The sequence below is a fragment of the Lepeophtheirus salmonis genome, chromosome 4 (genome assembly GCF_016086655.4).
Source record: "Lepeophtheirus salmonis chromosome 4, UVic_Lsal_1.4, whole genome shotgun sequence".
Taxonomy (NCBI): domain Eukaryota; kingdom Metazoa; phylum Arthropoda; class Copepoda; order Siphonostomatoida; family Caligidae; genus Lepeophtheirus; species Lepeophtheirus salmonis.
The window spans coordinates 32,760,085-32,786,376 of record NC_052134.2 but is presented as its reverse complement, the minus strand read 5'-3'; the positions used below and the strand labels follow the sequence as shown (position 1 = coordinate 32,786,376).

At 31.4% G+C, this 26,292-nt stretch overlaps 3 protein-coding genes across 6 annotated transcripts in view; 2 read left to right on the top strand and 1 right to left on the bottom strand.

The window, feature by feature from the left end:
- LOC121115743 (F-actin-monooxygenase mical1) overlaps positions 1-13,082 on the top strand; it is a 21,741-nt gene extending 8,659 nt beyond the window's left edge. For 2 of the 4 annotated variants that reach the window (XM_071887835.1, XM_071887837.1), the window contains 2 exons: positions 10,813-11,467; positions 11,644-13,082. In XM_071887835.1, the coding sequence (XP_071743936.1) occupies positions 11,098-11,467; positions 11,644-13,010 (1,737 nt within the window). In that variant the 5' untranslated portion in view covers positions 10,813-11,097 and the 3' untranslated portion in view covers positions 13,011-13,082. Of the gene's footprint in view, positions 1-10,534; positions 10,719-10,798; positions 11,468-11,643 lie in introns of those variants that run through there. The other 2 variants (XM_071887836.1, XM_040709864.2) reach the window with 2 other exon arrangements.
- On the top strand, positions 7,914-26,292 carry ND-13A (NADH dehydrogenase (ubiquinone) 13 kDa A subunit). The gene is made up of 3 exons (XM_071887838.1): positions 7,914-7,923; positions 17,127-17,243; positions 24,707-26,292. Exons 2-3 carry the CDS (start codon positions 17,154-17,156, stop codon positions 24,995-24,997), a joined length of 381 nt encoding a protein of 126 aa, XP_071743939.1. The 5' UTR covers positions 7,914-7,923; positions 17,127-17,153; the 3' UTR covers positions 24,998-26,292.
- On the bottom strand, positions 13,166-16,799 carry Ssrp (structure specific recognition protein). The gene is made up of 4 exons (XM_040709862.2): positions 15,675-16,799; positions 15,424-15,609; positions 13,789-15,354; positions 13,166-13,722 (listed from the first exon to the last, which is right to left on the bottom strand). The coding sequence occupies exons 1-4, from the start codon at positions 15,723-15,725 to the stop codon at positions 13,405-13,407; spliced, it is 2,121 nt and encodes a 706-aa protein (XP_040565796.1). The 5' UTR covers positions 15,726-16,799; the 3' UTR covers positions 13,166-13,404.

Here is a 26,292-nt window from a genome sequence, read left to right as displayed (position 1 = left end):
TTTTTTTTTTTTTTTTCAAAAGCTACCCTATTATAGCTAAGCAAAATGAAAAAAGATATTTTATTCAAAATAACAAAAATGTATTCTTAATATCTATATTCATTAAGTAAAGAATTTTTGCATTTTTCATAATTTGATCGAGATGTGCGACCTAAAGATGTCCTCATAGAACAGTTCAATTTTGCAAAGGTAATTTTTTTACTGAATGACATGTTTTCCGCATTACTCGACAAAAATTAAAATCAAACCGCTCTATTTTACATGTTGAGACGCCAGATGGACGATAGATATGTGCATTCACCTAAAGCATTCCGCAAGACCTTACCTTTATGGTGTCATGCAATTTTTACTCGGAAAAAAATAAGAAAAAGGTTTATAATCAGTTAGTATGCTAATTCTTCCAAACCACAAAACTATTATTCAATAATTGTTGAGAATTGTTCATAATAGCAATGACTAATTCAAATTCAATCAATCAACGTTGATAACACTGATAAGTGAAAAATAAGGAAAAAAATGTCAACTGACAACAAAATACAGATTAAATTTTTGTATTAGTGGGGGCATGACTAAAAATAGGATATATTCACATTTGAAACCAAACACAATGTTTGTACCCTAAAATAGATACTTTATGTATCTTGAGCTAGATATTAAACAATTCAAAAAGAACCAGGGCTTGTACGATGTTAGCGGATTCTTAATTGAGTCTCTTCATATTGATGGAAACCAGTTTCTTCAGGGTAGTCACTTGATGATAATTAAAAAAATCATGTACTACAGAAGTATCTCTTGACCTTTTCAGAACTTAAATAATTGGATATGCACAAAGTACGTACGCAGGTAGAAAGGGGAGGGGTTTTGAAATCGCGACCACAAGATGTAATTAAGTACACATTGTTAATAGCACCACAATTCATTAACACTCACTCAATCTAAAAATGAATAATAATGGGACATATTTTTATAATGGGAAGACGATAATACTGTAATTTTTCCCAACAAAAATTACATACCAAACAATAACGTGAGTCCAAATATGTTTAATGTAAAAGTGGACAATTTTAAACCTATCAGTATTCAAGCTGATAATTAGTGATGAAAATCGTGTGTATAATGGACATGTTAAAAAAAGAAACCAAAAATTAACATGCTAACCCTGTCAATTTGAAGAATTTTTTACAAAAAAAACCAGCTACAATCAACTGTGAGAAGGGAGGAGGGGGAGAAGGAAATAAATTTTGAATAATAATTACAACTGCTAAGGAAAAGAAAATTCATTCTCCAGATGGTCAATTCCAAAAAGTGGCCCAACTAAAAAAACACACACGATTTACATCGCTAGAAATAATTTTTACAGATCTGTAGTATCTTTCCTTTAAGAATTTACAGGATCTTAAGTAGTTAATAGTCACATAAATGGAGAGGTTGTGTGTAGTTGATAATTTTGTTGCGATTTTTTATCTTTAACATATAATTACATAATGGGTGATAATAACTATTTAACCTAATATTCTTTGATAATTAATTAATAAAAGTATAATCGTAAAAAACCTTTTTTTTGACTCTTTATAGAAAACTAAAATACTTCATTTGACATTTTCTATCATAAAGATTATCATTACTTTAATATTATTGATTGATTTTTAAGATGATGGCATATTCTTGGTTAATAAAAAGATATTACTCATAGATAGCTTGAAAAGTAAGACGGCTTTGAAGGGGTTCTTTTGAAGTTTTCCAATCTAAAGGTGTGTATTTCTTATTGATGTGAAATTGAAAACTAATTATTAATGCCTTAAATGATTAATTTATAAACCTCTAAAGAATAAAAATAGTTTTTTTCTCACTTTTACTCATTTTGAAGATATTTTCTCAACTTCAGAACGAGATACATAAAAACTGTATACCTTTGAAATTGTCTTTTGATATTTTAGCAATTTATCCAAGTACACCTTGGCTGGAGCTGTATATCATGGAGAGTTCGATCCGTTTGACAGTTTACTTTAGTATGCATCCTTTTCTCTGGAGTTGTTGTATTCCAAGAGCCTTTAAATCCAACATTGGTGGATCAAAAGGGATGTCAGACTGAACGCTTGGCCACCACAAGCTAGTTATCCATTTGGTAATTTTTCTGACATCTGTTTCTTAAAGAAGAGGATAAATAGTATATTTTGTATATATGTTTGAGATAATCTTTACTTCTATTGTTGATATTGAAAATGAATCTGAATTTTCCATTGAATAAATCAATATTTAATGTTTACATCAAACATAAATTAGGCCAAAAAAGGTGTAAATTTTTCACCCCACAACCTTTAAATTTGATCAAATTTAAATTATAAACATCGGGGAAATAGTTTTTATTCTGGACTTCTTTTTTTATTAGTTTGTATTGGGGTCGTGATTATTAACTTTTACCTTAAATTCCATGATAAAATGATAAGAAATAGATATTTTTGCCTGTCTTTGAGATTCTTCTATTTGAATTAGAGATGGAATATCGTTTATTGTAATACTAGTGGTATTAAATGGTTATTAAGCGTCGACGAACGTACAAATTTAGCTTTTATAACATAAAAGATAAATCCCCAACAAATCCTTGGGGTCGCACTCCGTTTGTATGAGCAAACTACTATGAGCGTAGCTACTCACTCAATACTTAGACGTTCTCTCCTTGATAATAAAAAATTAATAATAATCATTTGATAATCATCAAAATTTAATATGATTTGATAAATAAGGGAGCACTGTAGCTTGTTGCTAAATCTCATCTAAAGTCACATTCATCTTTTTAAATTTTTCACAAAGTACTTTTTTTTTCTTTTTTAATATGAGTTGAACTAAACGCCCACGAGATTTCATTCATTTTATACAGTGTACCATGTATTTTATACACATTTGCTTTCTATCGACTGTATTGGTATATAATTTACATCAGGGAGAACTATGTACAAATCACTTTGTTATTAATTTTGAATACATATAAGCTTTGCTTTATTAATATAGATTTGTTCTAGGAGCCTCAAACACACAACTTGAGAAATTAATAAAACGAATCTAGCAATATTTAGAAGGGAAAGAAGAGGAGCTGTTCACTTTGAGAGAATGAAGAATTATTCATAAATTTTAATAATACGGGGGGGGCACTTAATTCACTCATTGAAGAATTCCTTCGAAGATTTCCTTTTAAAAAAATCTACATTTTTTAATCTTAAATGTTGAATATTTTGATAAATGAAACCTATTAAAAGTTTTAAGTTTTGAATATTTAAAAAATACTAATGTACCTACTATTTAAAGCATGGAAAAGTATGATAAACTCTTAGTTTATCATTATTTGAAGATTTGATATCTTAGCATATAGTTTCAGTTAAGCTTTGACTTTTTTCTGACTTTTTTCTTAATGGGTTAACACAAACCCAATTTTCAAATGAAAATATATATTTATAAACCCGTTGCCTCGGTCATGTCGTCCTGTTAGAGTCTCAAGGCCTATACATAAAAATTATAATTAGAGATGGGATTTGTGTAAGAGGGCGAGAAATATGGTACTACTTAATTTAGATACCTTTTAATATTAGTTGTCTTTTATATGATTTAGGGGGGTGGGGGAGGTTCGGAGAGAAAATAAATTTCTTCTATAAAGAGGAGAATCTTCAACAAATAAAATAGCATTAGTGTAGGGAAAATATGATCATTATATCTAAATTTATATATGTTTTATTATACTTTTTTAAATCAATTTTCACCAAAGATAGGCAATAATTCTTCTGTTAGAGAGAGATGTTAAGACCCCCACAACTTACTAAATAAAGAACAAAGAAGAAGAAAGAGCACACCATCAACCGTTTTTCCTTTTCTAATCCACTTGGTGAGAGAGAACGTGCTGGCCATATATGAGGTTTCATTTTCGAACAATGTTTAACTTTTTTTTACACTGCATGTTGCAGGAGGGAGGGGAACGGGGGTAGCCGTCTTAAGAGAGTTCTCAATCAAGAACAAGACATTGTCCATTTCTCCCTAAATATTCATAATTCCTCCCCTGTAGGAAACCTCTGACCTAGACGGAATCTTTGGTAAACCACGGGTCATTTGACAGACCTTTGCATTAAAATAATTTAATTAGTGAATTAAAATTAGTTAAATAGGATTAGCAAATCCATACACCTACAAAATTAGTAGGATTAGTGATATTTTGTGTTTAGTGGACTAACGAAAAATTAGCGAATGTCACCTCTGTAAACTATATATGGCAATCAGAGTTGGGACTTGAGACTTATCCCTAAACGTGGACTCAAGTCCATATTTTGAAGCCATACCATCAGAATATAGGGGGTCGAATCAAAAAAAGAAATCGGTGAAAAATTGTACATTCTTCTTTTCTTTTCTTGTTTTTTGTTTTTTTCGGATATTTTCGGACATACGGATTTCCAATGAAATATTGGATTCGTAAACAAATATAAACTTTATTGAAATTTTTTTAAGGATTCGTTTGCATATAAATTCGACACATAAAAATTGATGTTCAATTGAAATGTCTGACATATTCTGAATAATTTTTCAATTTTCTTCACTTTTTTCTTTTTTAATTTTTAGGAAGAAATGCCACAAAACTATGCATTTTGGGCATCATACTCTTCAATATATATTATTAAAAATTATTTAATTTTCAATTTGCAGAATATTTTATTACATAATTTTTGCAATATTTTCCAAAATGAACCAGTTATCGAGGCTTATTTTGTTGAGGACTGTATTCTTCATAACTTTTTTTATTAATTTTGTAAATACAAAAAAAAAAGTTTTGTTTCCCCCTTCACAATGCTAAATAATGTTATTAAGAACTTTTTTCCCAAGATTACTGCAAAAGGATTTTTTTACGATTTTCTTGGTGAATTTCAATCTGGCAATTTTTGAAAAAAATAAAAGATGGACTTCTCACCGAGACAAATTTTTTCATTCATATATGTTGGTATCTTATTAGAAGTTATTCTTTTAAATTCATAATAATACATGTCATAATATTTTATACAGGTGCTATATTATAATGCTTGCTTTGGATTTTTTGCTAGATGAAGCATCTGTATTAAAATTAATTATTAAATCATTAAATCCCGTTACAAAAGTGGTGTTACATAGTGTAATGCTTTTGTTATATCCCATGTATATACACACATATTTTGGGGAAAGCCACTTAATAAATTTTCGAATATAAAATCTGCAATTTCAAGGAAAAACACAACAAGTACATTGTTTATACTTTATATAAATCCCTATTATATATATATGCAAGACTTTGGCCAATCAAAATAAAGTACTAATAATGCCTTGTTTAGAGTCAATCATTTCTCTTTGTTATTATAATTATATCGACAGCTCTTTATATTAGGTTGGGGAAAAAGTAATTTCATATTTCCCACCTTTTTTTTCTTGTTAATCATTGGTCACATTGGAGCATACGATAAGGCGTTGTAAAGGATTTGAGTGTATACTACAAACGCTTTTTGGACAGTATTACACTTGGCCAGTTCCGTCGTGAGTTATTGTGCGTTGAGTATGGAGATCTCAAAGGAAGAAATTCGCCATATTTTAGAATGTAAATTTGAAATGTATACGGGGTGGATACTCTTTCGGTTCGTGTTACACAACAGTGGTTTGAGCATTTTTTTTTATTTGTTTCCCTCAATTCTAGACAAGTGACTACCACTTGTGCCTGTCTATGGCCAACAAGCTTGGGGATACAAAATTGGATTCAATAGAGGCCTGTGAAAATTGATTGTCCGAGTTTTTTTTCAATAGGGACATGAACTGTTACGAGAAGGGCATTATGAAGTTGGATTCTTGTTGGCAACAAGTTATTGATCAGAATGGACATACTTAGTATAAATCGGATGATTGTAACACTTTTTATAAAGCATTGAAATAAAGTTGAAAATACGAAATTACTTTTCCCTCAACCTATCATATAGATGCTGCTCGTCAAAAGCATAAAGACTAGAAATGTCAATTATTTTTAATAAATTCCAAGAAAGCAAGCAAATTCTACAAGAATTATACAAATATACTCCTGCCAAAAAAACAAAAAAAAATAATAAAGAAGGGGAAGACTTTTCTAATAACTTATAAGCTTGTATTTATTTCCGTAAATTTAAGGAGAAAATAAGCACTACTTCCTTACGTTGTAGGCAATAATAGATACTCCTGAGTCAAACAACATTCCGTGAGCCTCTAGATATTGATATGTAAGCCCCATGACTCATGTGGCCATCCCATTTTTAGAACAACAAAGATATGCTGATAATTACCTCATCGAGGTTACGTTATTATTACTGTTGGATTCGAGTATTTGTCGAACTCCCCACTCGAAATATTATTTGAAAAAATGGACTAAATTCGATTGATCATAACCCAAAATATTCTAGTATAAATTAATATAATTGAAAAATTGAAATTATATCGAAAATAAGAAATATTATGAAGCATTAGGAAGAATAAAATTTACAGGGTCCCTAAAAGTCATGGAGAGTAAGAGATTAAGTCCCCTATGAGACAAAAAATTACTGTAAAGCCAAATGTACTTTTAAAAGTGTGATAGGGATCAAAAGGAACTTTGTAATAATTCTACGGGGTTAGAAGACCCAGTAGAGTGAAGGAAGAACAATTACAGAGAACAAAAGAGTGATTAGGTAATGAAGGGCAAAAACCTGCATTAGAGTGGATTTATCTACCCTTAATCCACCCAAAAGCCAGATAACAAATTTGTCCCCTATACCGGGGATGACTGATAACAAGTTAGTAATAACAGTTCCACCTCAAAAGGACATTTGCCCTCAAGGCAAAACTTAGTCAAAGAAAGCACTTACTATTTAAGGATCAAAATTGAAGATCTTGCTATTCAGACTGATAGAAGAGTAGTAAAGCCCCAACGTGTGTGTAGATAAAGACATATAAAAAGCAAGGGGTGGGCTGTAGCCCTCCCCCAAAAAAAAAAAAAAAAAAAAATTTTTTGCTTTTTAATGTAAAAGTTTTTTGTGAAGATGAAAAAATTTTACCAGGAAATAGCTGTCAAAATTTTTTTTTTTTACATTTCTTTTCTTTAAAAAAAAGTTCATTCGAGCAAAATATGCTGTAGAACAATAAATTTAAATTTTTGATTTTTTTTTTCAAAAAATTAAATATTTGAATTTTTTTTTTTCCAAAAAATTTCATTTTTGGAATTTTTTTTACAACCAAATTTCTTTCTGTGAATACCTATGGATTTTTGAAAAAAATATTTAAGACCAAGCCCCTCCCCAAAAAAAAAAATATATATATATAATCCTGCGGTCGCCCTTGAAAACAATCTTGCCGTATTTCTATGAATGGCTCAGATCCCTCAACCATAGTTAACATCTCGCATAATGTTGTGATGCGGCTGAGATGTGAATAACTGTACAATATGGCAACCTAACTTAATTTAATTAATGCTTTTTGCGATTATATAGTTACAACTTTTTGAAGTAATTTCGGACTATTTTAATTACATACATTATTTGATTAATAATTGACTCCCTTTATTAAAGTAGTGAAAATGACTTTATTATTGTGATTATATTTTAGCAATTCAATGATAAAATATGTTTCGTTACCCAATGTCTTTAGCTGTGCTCAACTTGACTCAATGTTCGAAACCATGTACTAGATTCTACTCGAACTCAATGGTTATGTATAACGCAAATCCAACACTAGCTATGTCATACTATAGAAATGCAAGTGTTTATATGATAACAAACGTTGTTGTACAGTTTTCATCCCTTATAAGACAATAATAGCATCAATGCAATATTACATTATTTGCACACGTATTTATTACGTGTCCCGGTTTCATTTGGATGAGAGACGAGGGTTATTGTTTATGTAAATCAAGCAAAGCAAATAAATATTCATTTTCTGTATGTATGAATGTAGGACTTGTAAGCATCTAATAGTGAATATTTAATACTTCCATATTTGAAAGTTTCTCTACTTTTCATAATATCCGTATCTTTTTAAGTAATAAGAGCAATATTTGCATCTCCGTGAGTACTCAACGTAGTACATTTACATATATTCAGAGGTAGGAAAAGTCATTATACTTCAATTTTAAGTCGAGTCTCAAGTCCTTGAATATTTTTATCGATTCCCGTCATGTTGAAGTACATGAATATTCTGATAGAGTCCTCAGAATTCTTTCAAACTCATTTCAAGTCCATAATTATAACATATAAAGTCTATATTAGTATCAAGCACCAGGCCTATTTTAGGGAGGCTTGAGCGCACATATATGCGTATATGAAACAGATTTGACTAAAATTTGGTATTTGGTACATCCTTAATAGTTACCTTCTTTTTTGTTATTTTTGAAAATTTACCCATTGGAAGATAGAACACTTTTTTAAATAAAGTGTAGGTTGGAATAATCATAATGTTATTAATAAAAATCATGCCTCCATTAAAATAGTAATTTTTGTATATAAATTCTATTTTACTATAAAAGGGTATGTTCAGTAATAAAAATTCGATGTATTTTTTTAGCTGGCCCGTTAATTTTTAATTGGTAGTATAAAGAAGGATTTTTCTTTTCCTTAGCAGTCGTAATTATTATTTAATTTCATAGTAGTGAGCATCCTTTCCTAAATAGATTCATTTAAATTAAAAATCTTATTGAATATTCGTGTGTGCACGTAAAAGATGGGACGTCCCTTAGGATTTGTAGCAGAGTTATAATTGTAAATCCTGGTTGGACTCAGAGTAGAATTGGGGATCGACATTGGAGTAATTCTACATATTCTATATATGTCCACTTGTATTCTATAATGAATTATATTATAAAAGTTTCAAAGGCACGAGAGCAAGTTCCCAAATGCCTTCCCCCTAAAGAAAGCGACCTTGGTTCCGAATCATGACCTAATAAATGTTGGAGTTAGCCCCCAAGAGTTCCAACTTTTAAAAGTTTTGAATACCTTGTTTTTATAAAAGACAAATTTTAGTTGACATTTTTTTATTCAAGAATTTTTTCAACTATCTTTTACAGAAAAATATTATAATTTTTGCCTATATTATACTAAATTTTCCGACTGGCATTTCCATCATAACGGGCCTGTACATTGCATACATTATTCTTTTCAAAAATTTATTTTTTAATTTTACCTCTTTAGCATAAGTCTGAGGTAGAAAGGGGTTGAACGCAAAACAAACCCTTAAGTTCCTTGGCCTTTAATCGCTTAAACCACTATGCCAGTGATATGTGGTTTCCATTTGCTTCCACCGGATTGACCGCATTTGAAAATATTAACATCTACATGGAAACAGGACAACTATACCCCCCCCCTCAACCCTTTAAACTCCGTACAAGACCTTTTACACCATAGTATCTCACTCTCCGAGCCATCTACAACCCCCCTCTGCCCTCATCTAGGAGGAACAATAATGTATTGAAGAATTAATTAAATTGTAAATATTGAATAAGAACCTGCCATTTTATTTTTTTAATAAAATGTTATTAAACCCACCGATGAGGGTGCTCGACCAGCTTTATGTTTTAAGAGAATGTTGAGGACTAGGAAAACTTATTTGACTCTTCGTAGCATGAATTGGAAAGAAATTTTAGGGGTGTGAAGTGATGACGTCAACAAAAGTCCGATACATCAGTAATACCACGATCATTAAGTTAATTTAATAATTAACTTTAATTGTATGGTTGTTAAAAGATTGAATGTTTGGTCGTATTGGCCTTTCCCGAAAATGATAATAATGGATTTCTTTAAGGTGCCATGAACAAAGTATGTTCGAAAGGTTCTGGTATTTTTTACCCATCTCTTCCATGTTTGCATTTGATCCACATAATGTACCTACCTCATTTAGCATGTGTTCACAAATTTCAATGCCCCCCTCCCCTTCTACTTGAGTACACACTTTTTACATAGCCTTTATAGCAGGACTAACTAACTCAAGGCCTATGGGCAGGATGTGACCCACAAAATAATTATATATTTCTCTATACTTCTTTTGTTTTACAGTTACAACAATTTGATATAAATTACAATGCGTATATGACCCTCGATTAAAAAAAAGTTAGACATCTCTGACCTATAGTTGCTTCTTATGGTATGAAATGGCTTTGGTTACTCCTCCTATTGTGCAAAATAGTCATAAATGGGCAAATCAAAGTACTTGTGCAACGTAGTGCACCGTTTAAGGTTCTGCAAAGTTAATCAGGTCATGAAAATGTCTTTCATAAAAATCCCTGAGTTAGTTGCTACTAAAGGACTAATTGCTACCACCCAATAAAATATACCTAGGGTCCCCGCAGTGATGAAAATATTGAGAATCACTGGTGCAGAAGGATCCACAACTTTATAAATGTTATTATTTTAAGACCGTCCCGATAAAAATAAATGTGTATGATAAATAATTAATTGATACATTTTTACGTTTAATAGAATTAATTATAATCAAAGATAAGAGATAAAAAGCGAAGATAAAGTTCTTTTGAATAAATGAACTGCAATATAAGTGTTTTTTCCATCACATTAGGATGAGTGCCATTCAATAATATATGCAGTTTATTAAAAATTCTTTAGAAGCAAGGTTATTAAGTGGGATTTAAAAAAAGTTGTTTATAACAATTGAATAAATGAGCCAATATTCTGTTTTACAATCACGCAATAAATTATTAATTAATGAGTAATGAAGCAGTAAGTTTGTCATCTCTGGTTAATAGAATGATATAATTTTAATACCTCGTGAATATTTTAATTCGTCTTTTTAATCATAGTTAAATCATTTTAGATAACAATGGGCAGGATACTACGCCTTTTGACTAAAAGTGACACACACTCTCCTCGGATAATTAATATTATGTACATATAATGTAAAATAGAATTCCAAGTTTCTTAAGAAACTTATAAGAAAGTAGTAAGCTCACCAACTTCAAACAGTACATACATATGTATATAAGCAACATATACATGAAACAAACAAGCAAGCAGACATGCACTCGGAAAAGTTTATTTAAAAAGCATAACATCTACTAGACTTAACTTTCATTAAAGAACGAAAAGACACAGAGACAGGATGCCTCCTCTCTGGACTCCTCGACGCTCAGAGCAAGCTTCATCAGGGCCACCTCCACCGAAAGAAGCAATCGAATTATTTATCTCATTTTATGAAGGAACCAATTTCCAGGATACCTTAGAGTCATTTGTGAAGCTATGTGAAATCCTTAATTTTCCCTTTGGGGGACCTTTCTCAGTGTTTTACCCAAAGTTGAAGCGGGCTTTAAAGGATCATTTGCCTTATAAATACAAAGAAATTTGGAAGATTTTGGATAAAAAAGCAGCACAAAAACCGTACGGTGCGAATAGTGTTTGTGAAAATAAAAAAACTCTTGTTGTGGGATGTGGACCCTGTGGTCTTCGAACTGCAGTTGAGACTCAATTATTAGGTAAGAAGAACTTTAAAATGCTTTAAATTCAAGTTACACATATATTTTTCGAGTCATTATTATTTTATTTTTTTACATGCATGTTATGCTCTACTTTCTAAACCCTCATTTCGATGACCTCAATTTTACAATTGAGTAATTTACTAATATAAACACTTTTATTATTATATTTCTAGGATCACAAACTGTAATTCTGGAGCGACGTGGGAACTTCTCCCGTAATAATGTGTTAAAAATATGGAAATTTTTAATAGATGATTTAAAAATGCTTGGAGCCAAAAAACTTTTTGGTTCTTTTTGCTCGGGAGCCATTAATCACATTGGCATAAGAACTCTACAATTGCTCCTTTCAAAAATCATATTAATGATGGGTGTCAAAGTCCTAGTTTGTACATTTGATGACCTTATTGAGCCTACAGATTCTTCTCGTTGGAAAGCCAAAGTCACACCAAGTGGTGAATTTATGGATAACTTTGAGTTTGACTTTTTGATCATTGCGAGCGGAAAGAAGGTAGCCATTGAGGGTTTTAATCGGAGGTCCCTAGATGCCAAGTTGTCCATTGCTATTACTGCCAATTTTCAAAATAAAGGAACCTCGGAGGAAAAAGCAACACGCCAAATCTCTGGAATCAGCAGGCAGTACGATCAACAATTTTTCAAAGCAATGGTTGATGAGTTTGGGATATCATTAGAAAATCTGGTTTATTATCGAGGAGAAACACATTATTTTGTTATGACTGCTCTCAAAAAATCATTATTGGATAAGGGAGTTCTCATTCAGGATGAAGATGATCGAAAATTGTTGCTTGCACCAACCAATGTGAATAAAGAAGCCTTGTACGCTTGTGCAAAAGATGCTGCTCTTTTTGCCACAAAATCCTTTTCAAAAGTCTTGCCCCATACTGACTTTCAACTCAATAGTAGAGGTCAGCCAGACGTTGCAATCTTTGATTTTACAAATCTCTACTCAGCTAAAAATTCCTGCAAAATACGTGTATCCAATGGATGCACCTTACTTATGTCCATTGTTGGAGATTCTCTCCTAGAGCCTTTTTGGCCTGAGGGCACAGGCTGTGCTCGAGGTTTCTTATCATGTATGGATGCAGCATGGATGTTTCGTCAATGGTGTGTCGCTAGGAAGAATCCTATGGATATTTTGGCTGAAAGAGAAAATATTTACAAGATGTTAACCCAGACGTCAGATGGAGGACAGGGAGGTAATCTCAAACCAAACTATAAGTCCTACACCACTGATCCCAAAACACGTTACAGAATGGTCCCAAAAACGAATGATGATATGAAACAAAAGATTATCACCTTGTATGAGACAGACAACTCAGAGGAGTATCAGTATCTGAGCGATATGTTTTTGAAAGGTAAATACTTTGAGGAGGATAAACATAAAGGATTCCTTCAGAGAGTACGCCATGCTCTCAAAGAAAAGAAGACCCTCAGTTTCACAACTACATCTAGAGTTATTAGCAAGTTCAAAAAGAAAAAGAGAAATCCACCCGCCGCTGAGGCCGCAACGGAATTGTCTTAGCCGCTCATATAATATAAATTTTAACACCATCAATCCATTTTTAAAACAAATATACATACTGAGTTAATATCACGATCCATGTACGCAATGTTCTATAAAAAATGGTAGTATTTCGATTTGAGTAACTGAGTAAAATTAACTATTTCACCAAAAAATGAGTATTCGTTTGTTAACATGTATTTTATGCAAATTCAAAAGAATCGGTCATATACATATAAATAATCTTTTATTGTTAAAATACCTTCAAAGGGGTTAGGCATATAAAAAAACTAAGAGAAATTATACAGACAAAACATACTTAAGTATGCTCCGAATCACAATAATGACATTAGTAAACTGATCTGAGCTATAAGTTTACCGTCTTACAAATATCTGAAAGAAAGAAAGCCAACATTTAATCGCTATTTTCAGACTTCATTTCTTCATCCGAAGAACTCTTGGATACATTCTTCCCATCTTTGGATTTCTTTTTCTTTTTTCGATTATCATTATCTGAAGAATCGGTAGAATCTTCGATAAATTCTTTACTTTTGAAGGATCCAGTTTGAGGAACAGATATAGCTGGTTTTTTAGGTGACTTTTTGCTTGATGAGGATGATGATTTAGATGATTTACTCTTGGATGTGGCCTCTTGGTAGGTGCTACTACTCTTCCATTTCCTCATATCTTCGTCATATCTTTTTTTATCTTCAGCTGCTTTCGCATCCCAGTCCTATATTTACAGATATATAAATAAAGAATAATGAAGTTAATTATAATGTAAGCAGCTGTCATTTACCGTTTTGTCTTTAAGATCCTTCCATAGTTCTCCAGCCTTTTTACCGAATTCAGTAATGCTCAGCCCTGGAAAATCTGATTTAATTTTCTCTCGATTTTCATTCATCCAAAGGAAATAAGCAGATTGATTTCTTTTGGGTTGTCCGGGTAATTTAGTTTTCTTTTTCCTTTGTCCACTGGATCCTCCACCTTCTTTCTTCTTGGATGAAACAGGCTTTTTACTTTTTTCACTCTCTTTTTCAACCCGCCTTAGTTCCTTCTTTTTGCGTTTTTCCTCACGTTTAGCATCCGCTTCAGGTCCTGTTCCTTCAACGTCACTCTCCTCAGTAGAGGTCGTTGAAGGTTCAGAGTCATACTCTTCTTTAGCACTAAGAGCTTCTAAGGCATCTGGATTAAAGTCTGTATCGTCTGAGGACAGCTCGGAAGAAAGTTCATTGGCAGATGCAATGACGTTGTGCAAGTGATGATCCACTTTACGATCATCTCCCCAATCAATTCCAGATTTATTTGTTTTTCCTGATACTTTAAGGTTTAGATTCTTTGATTTCAAATAGTCATAGAGCTTTTGATATTCGCCTTTTTCAATGGAAGAGAATGTGTAGACAATATCATTGTTTTTGAGGTTGACAGATACATCAAATGAGCGCGTGGAACCTCCCGAACGCTCAAATGTAACACCACGAACTTCATCATAACGAAGAAAAATAGGAGGCTTATACACAAACATAAATCCACGCTCGAGAGGATAAATAAAACCAGAGACTGCTCTGTGGGAACATGAAATAACAGGTGTTCCAGAATGTCCCAGAAATGAGCCCGGCATAGTAATCTTCTTGTTGATTAAGGCTTTAAGAATGGTTCCTAAAACCTCATAGGTTAGACCTTTCACTTCTTTTGGAAGTTTTCCATCAAATCTATCCTTGAGCTCCTCTTCCGTGAAAGGGAGCTCTACCTCTTCCTCCTCATCTTCGTGAAAGTTAAGAACAAGGTAATGATAGCGTGTTTGACCTTGTTTGATAGGGGGATCCAATTTAACAACGAAGTAGCGTTGCCGTTGATCCTTGTGCGGCAGAAGGAACATGCGTGTGATCGTCGTCATTGATATTTTATAATCAAAGGTCTTTCCATGAAGATGAAGAAATGTATTATAGATTTTAACGTCATAGCGACCACGAGGAGAGAGACAATGTACGTTTTGAAGAATGGCAATGGCAGAGCCAGATGAGTCCACCACACTTGCATTCTTCATTACTTGTTCCTTAAAGTTTTCGATGGCATCTTCTCCCGCATTCTCAGAGGTAGGGATATGAAAACGAAGTTCACTCAAATTGACGGCAGCATCTTCATTCAAATTGAATTCCAGTGTCACTTCATTACGTCCAGTAATGCATTGATTCACATATTGAAGAGGGATTTCAAAGGCATCCCCCTTTCCGCCCACTTCGAATCCTAAAACAGATCCGTCGAAGTTCACCGTTCCCCAATTCCATCCCTTCACAGAGAGCTCACGATTCAACATGTCCTTTTTGCAGGTTTGAGAAAAGAAATTGGCCAAACGCTCTCGTTCCTAAAAAAGTATAAGTAGACAAAGACTGAAAATGAATCCGCTCTTCACTCAAATCCCATCCTCACTTACTCCATCCTTGAATCCAGCAAACCGATGCAGATTCCCATCCTTATCGAACAGACGAATGCCCCAGCCACCAGCCATACGTTGCCAATTCACAAGTTCAATACTCTCCATGGGGATCGTCTCCATTTTACCCTTCTCCGCATATTTAAACGTGATTTTCTCATCCGTCAACTTGAGTCGCCCTTCCGCCTAAACAATCAAAGGAATTACAACATTACTACAATATGGAGACAAGGACTCGGGAACTAACTCACCATTCGACCGCGAGATTCGATCTTCACATCCCCATATTCCAAAAAGTCCATATTTTAGTTTACAGGAAAACCGGACAATGGACCTGTTGAGCTCGAGTATTCCAAGTGTATAATGCCAATGGAAACACAAACACAAGGCCGGACTTAAAATAACAAGTCAACAAGGAGGGAAATAAAAAAAGAAAATAGAGCGCAAAATGTTCAGGCACACCAACTGCTGTATGGTGGCAAACTCGGCCTCCGGCCCAATTATATCAACTTCATATTGAGTCATGTAGCATTGAAAAAAAACATAACTTAAAAAAGAGTTTGAAAAAACTCAGATTTGTCAAGATTTTGCTATAATCTGGTTATTTTTTTGAGGCCCTTCCTTTCTGTAATAGAGCATTTCCATGTGACGTCAGCATTATTTACATATAGAAAGAAATTTCTCTATGATTATTCATGTCGGCCTAAACAACCAAATTTTATAACAATGAAAAGCCTGTTTTCATTAATAATATTACAGACAATAGTGATCAACCAATGAATTCTTAGATTTAAATCTAAGAATTCATTGGATTAACATTTTATAGCTGATGTTGATGTCAAAATGGGAGCAATAAATAAATGACCTTAAAGTCTATAAAAATATTATCCCCCTTTTGCCTAGTTTTATTATATATCTGACCCTAAAATGAATTCAAAATGTATATGTTTACCTCGTAATCGTTACAGAATCTTATTTTCGTGTTTCATTTGAAAGATTTTTGTCTATAGCTATCCTATTTTTCTCGTCGCTAATCAGAAATAAAAAAAATAATACAAATCTAGCCATTTTTAGTTCGTATAAGTTTTACTAAAGCTAAATATTTAGTGTCTGTAATTGATATTTATATTAATTGCAAGTATTTTTTTTATTCTTAATGCCATTTGAAGAAGTTTCATAAGGATTTATTGGAAATTTGTACATTTTATGTAATTACGTAATAAGAATATCAATTTTGAACCCCCAAAATGGCGTCTTTTTTAATTATGATGCAATTTATGACGTCAGTGAAAACGATTTACAAAACACTTATTATGCGCTAAAATGACAAAATGGTAGTTCTTAGCCGTCTCGGACAGATATATCTGCCGAACAAATGAGCTGTACTATTGGAAATATTGGTCCATTGGATTATTTGCCTCAAATATTATACATGAATATCATCAGAATATAAGCTAACTTCATTGCAGGTTTAAGGCCACTAGAAAAATAGCCACTTTCTTGGCTATTGACTAATACTCTGTGAAAAGTGATGAAATAGCTACTGGCTACGTACGTGATCTGAAGCTGAATTGAAAGAAAATAAAGTAAACTGCTAGGAATCAGCTGTTGTGTTTCTTCTTCTCTCCCAAGGCTAATAAATGTTAGATAGCGTAAATACTAAATACTAATTATTAATTTTTTTATTAATACAAATTCTGCAGGAAATTGGTTGACATTTCCACTGTGCTATGATGTTAAACCTCATGAGACAAACTCTCAGCTCGACTCCAAAGTGGGCTTCAGCTCTGAATCCTACTAGATCCCTTTCATCCACAGCTGTAAGTTGGACTTCATTTTGTTTAAAAAAATGTTCCTTTCTGTTCAAGAGGGAAATTAAATTATAATTCGTGAATGGATGGAAACACAAATTATTTCATATTTAAAGTAAATGATGAGTCATTCAAGGCTAATCTCTAGATGTATACGATATTAAATTTGATGAGAGATGGAACATCTCATGGGCAATCGATATTGCATTGTTCATATGAGCCCAGGCTAATTTTATTTTAAAAAGTCAGAAAACGAATGCAATGATTTATTTGTTAACGTTGCTTTGTTCTATTCTTACTCATTCTATTTATACATAATTTCTGATTCTTGAATGTATTTGTAATTTCTAAAGAAATTGTACGAAATTTTTTTATTCATAAATGTATTCCTACCTAGATATAAATAATTAATGTATTTTATTATCTCATCATTCAATCCATTATGTATAATAGAATGCTTCATAGCAAGACATACATAAACATTTAATTACTTTTGAGTTTTGACACAAACTAACTTTGTATTATAAACATTTCATCTTAATGATGTAGTATCCTAAATCAACTTTTTCCAAATGCAAAGCTTGGATTGGACATAAGACATGCAATTATCTGTGTTATGTTAAAAAAACTATAACATAGATTCGTTCACAATAAATGATATTAAGGACTGTAGATTTGGAGCAAAAGTGTAACTAATGTAATATATTGTTTTGACATATCAACATCGATTAAGGTTTTCGATAATTTTTCTCTTTCAACATTTATCAAATATTGGGAATTAGAAAAGTACCTACATATTATGCTCTACAATTATTTCATTTTTAACAAATTGTGTTTGTGATTTGTTACACTTTTACTTTGGTTTCACGATAGTAGAGTGGGTCTAAGTTTAGTATTATTGAAATATAGGATAAATTTAGTAAAAAAAAATTTTTTTGGTAAAAAATGGAGAAATGTTTGAGGTTGCACGTTGCTTTTGAAGCTTCTAAATTTTTTAATTTTTACAGAAAGAAAATTGTTCATATATGCCCAAGCAGAGCCGTTTATAATAATTAACTATTTTATATGAATAAACCATCTTAAAAGTTTTAATATAGTTTGACTCTAAAATGATTATAATTACTTATAAAAAATGACAAATGATGTGTTGTTGTATCGCATATAGTGCGTTTTTTCTTTTTAACTTTTTTGCTTAATAGAAAATATAAGATCTAAAAAAAATTAGAAATAAAAAAACACATAATATTGCTATTAAATTATATACTTTTGGTAAACATTTATGAAAACTTCTTCTACGAGTGGGACGTAATATATTAATTGAAGGGAAACGAAACGATAATAGGGTATTATTTAGGGTACCTTTGACTTTCTTGAGTAGTAATTCTCTAAGAGTAATACAGTTTAGCCGTCCTGGGCCAATGTGATATTTTAGGTGGATGTCAAAAGGGATATATGTTGCCCGTCTACAAATAAGCAACCCAGAATTATTTTTCTCAAAATTGAGCTTGGATTACTTTTGTAGGTTGTTAAACAAATTATCGTCAGTTTCTATAATTGAGTTAATTTAATTATTCTATTAGAGGCGCAGCAAATTACACTTAAAGTAAGAAAAATTCAGCATCACAATGAAATTATATACAATTAGAAAGATTTTATGCATTTAAATGAGTCATATCGAGACAATAATTTAGGGGCGTCCGTAGGAGAAAATTTTTTTAGGGAGGGGGGTTTGGTTTTGTAATTTTTTTGAAAAAATTTCAAAAATTCAATGTCAAATATTAAATTTTTTGAAAAGAAATATCGAAAATCCACAGCTTATTTTGGAAAAATTTTGGAGAAAAAATTTAAAATATTAAATTTTCTAGTACAAAGAATAAATTCCTTAATTTTAGGGAGGTCTACAGCCCCTCCAGACCACTCCCTGAGGATGCCCCTGTAATTAAGTATCATATATCAAATGAAACCTTAACTATAGTTAACATTCTTTGGTATCTCAACTCATCTCAAAAGTTTGAATAAAAATCCTATAATTGAAGGAATTATGTCCAAAAAAGATTGGACTTAAATTATACTTTTTCTTGATTTTTGTTCATGATCGTTTTTGTGTTAACTCAGCACATATTCAATAAAAATATTCACTATGAAAAAAGTAAAGATCTTATGTAATTTTTTGATCTGTACAAAAATATACTACTGTTTGTTTGTTTGTTTGTTTGGAGGATTCCTAATAGACATAAATATTGAAACTCATATTTTAATTAATTATGTTGAAGTTGAATGGAGTTTATGTTTTTGCCTCTGTATGTTAGTCTATAGGATTTTGTACAAACTTGGTATTAAGGTTATATATGGTCACAGTAAGAGGCCATTAAATTTTGAGAGTAAACAAAACGTAAAAAATGCATAATTGACCATAACATTGCTACAATTTGATTTTAAGTAGAGGTTTTGCACTTTACTGGATGTACACTCTTGTTATATTTGAAATGATTTTGTAATAATTTCCTAATTTCAATCAACCTTATTCTTGACCATTCTCTTTTATGAGAAGATTTTAATTTCTTTAAGTAATAGGTTCTAACCGTGCGCCTCGGCTTTCCGAAGTTAGTTTTGTTTTTTAATATTCATTAAAAGCTCTTATAAAACAAATACTGCGTATTTTGACACAAATTACATAAATTTAGAAATAAAGGTAGTTTCAATTTCTATTCTACCTATTTATTTTACCATATGTTTAACAGATGGAATATCGACTTAAGGTTATTTTGATAAAAAAAAATTGTTTACACCTATGACTCAGGCCTATTTGTAATTTTCCCTACCAAATTATTTAACTATTACGTAGAACTTTTATTTGTCATAAATTTTGTTAATAGTTATTTATTTGATTTGATAAAACATAGCTTTCGATACTACATACATATTTATAAATATATTTTCAAGTACAGGAGAACCTTGATTGTCGGGTGTCTTTTTATACAAATGTTTTGCAAAGCGAGAAAACATTTTTGGTATTTCACGGGCAAATTGTATAAGTTTGTCCACTGGTCATAGTTTATCTTTCTCTCTCAAAATTGGATACAGTGAAGGCGGATAGTTGAAATGCAATTATTGCCACGTTTTATAACAAGGAAATAAATCGCTAAGTGCAACGAAGCGACGCATCGCAAAACGAAGAATATATTATTGGAATAAGAAGAAAGGGAACTCGACTCTATCGATCACAATTGCTCGAATAAGATTATGTACTTGAGATGTGATCACCTTTGGCCTCGGATCGACTAAAAGTTCCTCTCCTTACAAACTTACAACCTCCTCCATTTAATGAGACCTTCCAATTTTCATGATCCTCCAATGTGTTAATTTTATATATATATACAACAAAGTCGAGATCCCCCTCCTCCTACTCCAATAATATATTCTTCCCTAAACGAAGTTGTTTCCTTATTATTTAAAGGTTGTAATAACTGAATTTAAACTATCGGCTGTCTCTGATTTCGAGATAGAAAGAGAAAATAGGACTGCGGACAAACTTATACTATGTACCCCATATTAAATTAAATTGTGCTAATAAAAGCCTAGGATGTTGATCCACTTTGGTTCTTGGTAGACCATGTAATGTGTATCCTCATCCAAGGCTCAGTTATTAGTAGAACAATTTTATTAAATTTTGTATCATTGGAAAAAACAGATTCTGCCATTTAAAAAAAGGATATATATCATTTTGTCATCTTTTTTACATGAAGTGATTGCCTTCTACGCCGGGAGTTCAGTCCAATCGATCCTTGACTTTTCCGCAGGGGGATGCTTAGGTCTGTCACGATAACACATTTTTGTGTGCAATTAATTTTACAATAAATTATTGCGATAATCGATAATATTGCCGTTTTGACACAATTTTCAACTTGTTAAAATTTAATAATGCAAGTACACCCTTTCGAAGATCAATAAACTTTTACTTTTAAAGAAACCTGGAACTGGATATCTGGAAGACATTTAAAATATCCAGAATTAATGAACAAAACATCCAAAAAAAAAATAAGAAAAATTATTTTAACCAAAAATGCTCTTGAATAAAACCAAACACAACCAAAAACAATAAATACAATTTAAACACTAAATAAAAAAGATGTAAACCAGATTGCACTTCAACAAATAATAAGCATTAGGCTCAGACATACAGGCAAAACTGCCAATTAGTACCTTTGTGTAAAAAAAGTGCAAACTAATAACAAAAAATATGACTGAAAGCGGATACTTCAACAGGTCATATGCAAATCTATAGCTTCTTTTCTTGCAGATTCCGGGCAAGAAATACCAACACCGGATTAAAAACTTTGGATATCCAGTTACTTTGAAGCGTGCAGATGAAATTTATTGCAGCCGGCAAAAAAATATCGCTCATTTTTATTTATTGCGCAATTAATCGATTTATTGCATATCGCGAAAATGCCTTTGGATGTTACTGACTGAAATTTGTCGAAAAGACAACGGGTTTTATTTTGTCAAAAAAATGAATAAATTTATGTTGTCAAATTTTGTATTTATTTTTTGTCACAAATTGTAATTGAAAATATTCACAGTCCTAAAATGTATCTTTTCGATTCTAAATTTTTTTTTTTTGTCAATATTGTCAAAAAGCTTAACACAGTTTTAAAAAATCCTAGTAACTACCTTGTGAGCTTTGGTGTTAGAATACCTCCTAGAGCTAGTCTCCCATCACTCCTCATGACACACATATTATGCATAATGATTGCTGGAGAGGACAACCCCTTCATGTAATAAAAAAAGTTGAAAAAAATTATCAAATTATTAAAAAATATACAATTTTCATATAGGCGGTAATCTGTTCTTTCTAATAAAACTCAATTTACGTAACTACACAAATCAATGAAAGTAAATTGTATATAAAAATAGAATGAATACTCGGCAGAGCGCATACTTCGCCCTAACATCATTTTTATTATGAGTTATACATCAGAATTTGTTTCAAAGTTATGGTCAATTATGTGTTTTTAGCGTTTTGTGTTATCTATATTTCTCAACATTTCATGGCCTCATACTGTTAACATATACACTACAAAGTTTTACCAAAATCGGTTTCTAACTTTTTCCGTAATCCTGCTTTCGAACAGACACGACAAATTAACGGAGGCGATTACATCAACTTCGTTGATGAAGGTAATAAAACTGAATAGGATTTTTAGATGAATATTTTAGTTCTGGAAAAAGATAAACTATTGATTTGGAATACGAGAAAGCTTCTGGAATTGATTAAACCAGAGTTGGACTTAGTCACTCCTAGTGTTGTGTCGGTCCTTATTTATTTGGTCCAGTCCAGTCTTAGGTAAGGTTCTATCGGTCCTTGGAATTTTTCAGAAAAATATCAATGGTTTATTAAGCCAAATAAGATATATTAAATATGTATTAAGATTATTGCACATATCTTGCAATTAAATTTTTCTTCATTATTATCCTAATACGATATAATATGAACATATTATGTTGCTACTTAATTATATAATGGAATAATTTATAAAAAAAAACGAAAACACCCTCATCGACGTCAAGAGGGATCAATTTTACCTTCTTTAAAGACCGCCAAGTAGGACTGGACTGAATGGGACCGAACTGGACTATACCCCGATCCTCGGTCCTAAATATGAACACAACATATGTTGGAGTGACTTACTCCAACCTATCTGGTTGCAGTTTACCCTGCACTTTCATTAATTGAAAGAAAAAAAATGAAATTTTTACTTTCTAAAAAGTGGGGCATTGAAGAAAAAAAAATATATGCTGTGTACAAATTGCTATGTCTAAACAAGTTGCAACTTGTCTAACCAAATGTACAATTTACAATTTTTTTCTCTTGAAATGTATTATTTAATTTCAACATTGGTCATTTTAATTAGCAACTTTACATTAATACTATCATTTCATTTTGATCTATTCACATTACATGGTTATTATGTATTTATGAATAACATAACTGTGGGCATTTGAACTTTATAATGTACCACAGAATACTTATATTTAGTCATTTGTAGACAAAAATTACACCATTAATATAGCAATCATTAATGGAATATTCAATTATTGCCCCAAGTACTATAAATCCTTCATTTAAAATCATTCTTCTCATTTTTTTGTTGCGACCTGTAGAATTTGCTTATAAAAGTTCAAACTTGTATAGAGAATGTATATACAAGGCCCTGCATTTTATTTTCTATAAAAATATACTTCTAAATTATATTCAAATTTTTGAAAAAAAAGCCGTACATTTATCTTTTCCTCAGGCCCGTCCTGAACTATTATGAGTATACCTACCCAGATTTCGGCCATGTCCAATCTGTTTCGCGTAGGAAGATCAGCCTCAGATTAAACTCTTCAATAGAGGTCCTACTGTATTTGAGTATATTTAAATTTGTTATCAACACAAAACCTTTTATATAATATGTACATCTGTTCCTGTTTGTGACTATTTTTATAAAACATGTATTATCAATTATTGCGTAGTTTCTATTACCTTTTTGTTTGTACTTTGAGTGTTCTTTTGGAGTACAAGATATGCTATCATGTCATCATTATTTATTCTTGAGACATATTTTTTTTTATCTACGTCTCCAATGAAGATGATATTATTCTTAATTCGACATAATATTTAAACGTAATAGTACTTTGTATGCGTTAACCGTCACTTGTTGACCTTGGAATATAATTATTAATGATTGTTTCTGTTTGACGAACTTATTTGTAACTTATTAATCTTTAATTACTCATGGCTATTAATCAAATCATATAGCTACTATTGATTGTGATGGATCATTTTTTGTAAAAAAAAATAATTTCAATAAGTTTGATATGAAATATATATGCAGGTAAAGTTGAATTGATTTTCATTTATGTTAAGTAAATACTAGGTGCCCTGTATTCATTTTACACAAGATGTAGGTGACATAAAAGTCCTTAATTATTGTCGTTTTGAAAAAAATCATGAGTCATTGTACATTCCTTGCTCTTTGTCTCTTATATAGAGAAAATTGGCTCATCGTTACAAAAACAGGCTGAAATACTTGTGCTCTTAAGTGAGTCAGGAATACAGACGTATTCTCAATCAAATTATCTTATATTTCTATAAATACATTATTTTGATCAATCCTATGGAGGTGCTGCAAATTGGTAGAAAACATTCTCTGAACAGTTATACAAATAGAATGAGATCTATTCTATTTGAAATATCATATCAAAGCTAAGCAAAGTATTATATATTAAATGAAAGCCATTGGCTATAGATGATATTCCTGGGTATCTCAATCCATCCTATATTTAGAATATAAAGCCCATATTTGACGGAAATAAGTCATATAAGTAATATAGATATGACATTTTCTGGGTTTCGGTTTAAGGTTGCTTTTGCATTGATGCATCAAAATTATATAAATATATCATATCTACTTTTTTATTTGTAGATTTTAAGAGACACTTCTTCTGGATCGAAGGAAACACATACTGGACAGCAATGGGATGAATCAGACTTTCGTAATTTTCGTTTTCTTAATACGGAGAAGGAAATTAATGAAAAATTCGCCATAGATCTTGTTTCTAAAGTACCCCCAATTGAAGTAACTGAGAGAATTGTTGCCTGTGATGGTGGGGGCGGCCCATTGGGGCATCCTAGAGTTTTTATCAACTTGGATGATGGAGAGCCTTCAGCTTGTATCTACTGTCAACTTCGTTATGTTTTGAAGTCCTCTCACTAAGCAAAATGATAAATATATTTTATGTTTTAATTTTCATATTCATTAGTTAAATACACTCAGTGATATCCATAATAATTATTAGTTAAGTATTAATAGTTCATCATTAAATAAAGAAAGTGCAGATTATATTATCTAAGGTATTAAGTTGTAGGTACTAAGTCTTTGTTGTTCAACTTTTACTTTTTATGTTATCAAATATATATTGTGTATAGGTCTATTTATTTTTGTTTTGAAGAAACAAAGAAGATACTTTTTCTTTTTATAAATCAAAACGTTAAAGAACCAACCATTCCTGACTTGGTCATAATTAGTTGCACATCCCTAGCGAAAATTCCTAGTTTAATAACTTAAAATAAATAGAAAATGTTCTACGATTTTTAATAATAAATAATAGTATTTAAGAATTGCGATCCATCGACCATCTTCTTCCATGTATTACGACATAGCTGCATAGAATGCAGGCCCCCAGCACACTCTCCTTATCTTAACGGGAGTACAATATATGATTTGTTGCTATGTGTGAAGATTTTGTTACTTATGACTCAGTAATAATTAATCTAATCCCTTTTGTTGTTAGTGTTGAAGAGACACAATTTTAAGTATTGAATCATTAAAGAAAGTTAAAGTACTAAACTGTATTCTATACGCCTTATCACTAATGATTAAAAACCTCTTATTCCTAAAATACTGTTGTCAAAATATTATGGAGTAATACGATCATCTTCAATGGTTACTTAGAAACATGTACGGTTATAAATCCGGTGACGACTTGGCAATCTAGGACTACTAAATTGGGTAGAATATTTCTACTTTTTATAATAGAAAAATTGTTCTACGGAATGAAGAAATTTGACTTCACATTCAAATTGAGGAAATATTATTTTCTCAGATACATTTACTTCCATCAACAATTTGGCTTACAAACTAACGAAACAGATTCACAACTTGATATGAAAAGACAGACGAAGGGTAATTAAGATCTATTTTTGAGAGTTTTTAAGTTATTATATATTATCATTCACGATCATCAATAAATAACCGAAAAGTATACATGAGAAACTTTACAAGGTATAATGTGATAAATAATAATATTATTACATAATGAACGACGTTTCGATCCAATTTGAATTTTTTTGTAGAATCCTATCATTCACAAAGGATTTTTGTATTTTATTGTTTTACAAAAAAAAGTATTTTTGAAGAGGATTTGTGTATTTAATCTATACATATTATATCGAGACCAGGGAAAAACGGTAACAAACTTTGAATACCAATGGAATGTAGCTAAAAAAGTA

Excerpts from the sequence above, each read along its gene's own strand:
- ND-13A (XM_071887838.1), top strand. The coding sequence starts at position 17,154 with ATGATGTTAAACCTCATGAGACAAACTCTCAGCTCGACTCCAAAGTGG. Across the intron at positions 17,244-24,706 it reads GATCCCTTTCATCCACAGCT|ATTTTAAGAGACACTTCTTC; the intron begins GTAAGTTGGACT and ends TTTTATTTGTAG.
- Ssrp (XM_040709862.2), bottom strand. The coding sequence starts at position 15,725 with ATGGACTTTTTGGAATATGGGGATGTGAAGATCGAATCTCGCGGTCGA. Across the intron at positions 15,610-15,674 it reads TCGAATCTCGCGGTCGAATG|GCGGAAGGGCGACTCAAGTT; the intron begins GTGAGTTAGTTC and ends TTGATTGTTTAG. Across the intron at positions 15,355-15,423 it reads TTGCTGGATTCAAGGATGGA|GAACGAGAGCGTTTGGCCAA; the intron begins GTAAGTGAGGAT and ends ATACTTTTTTAG.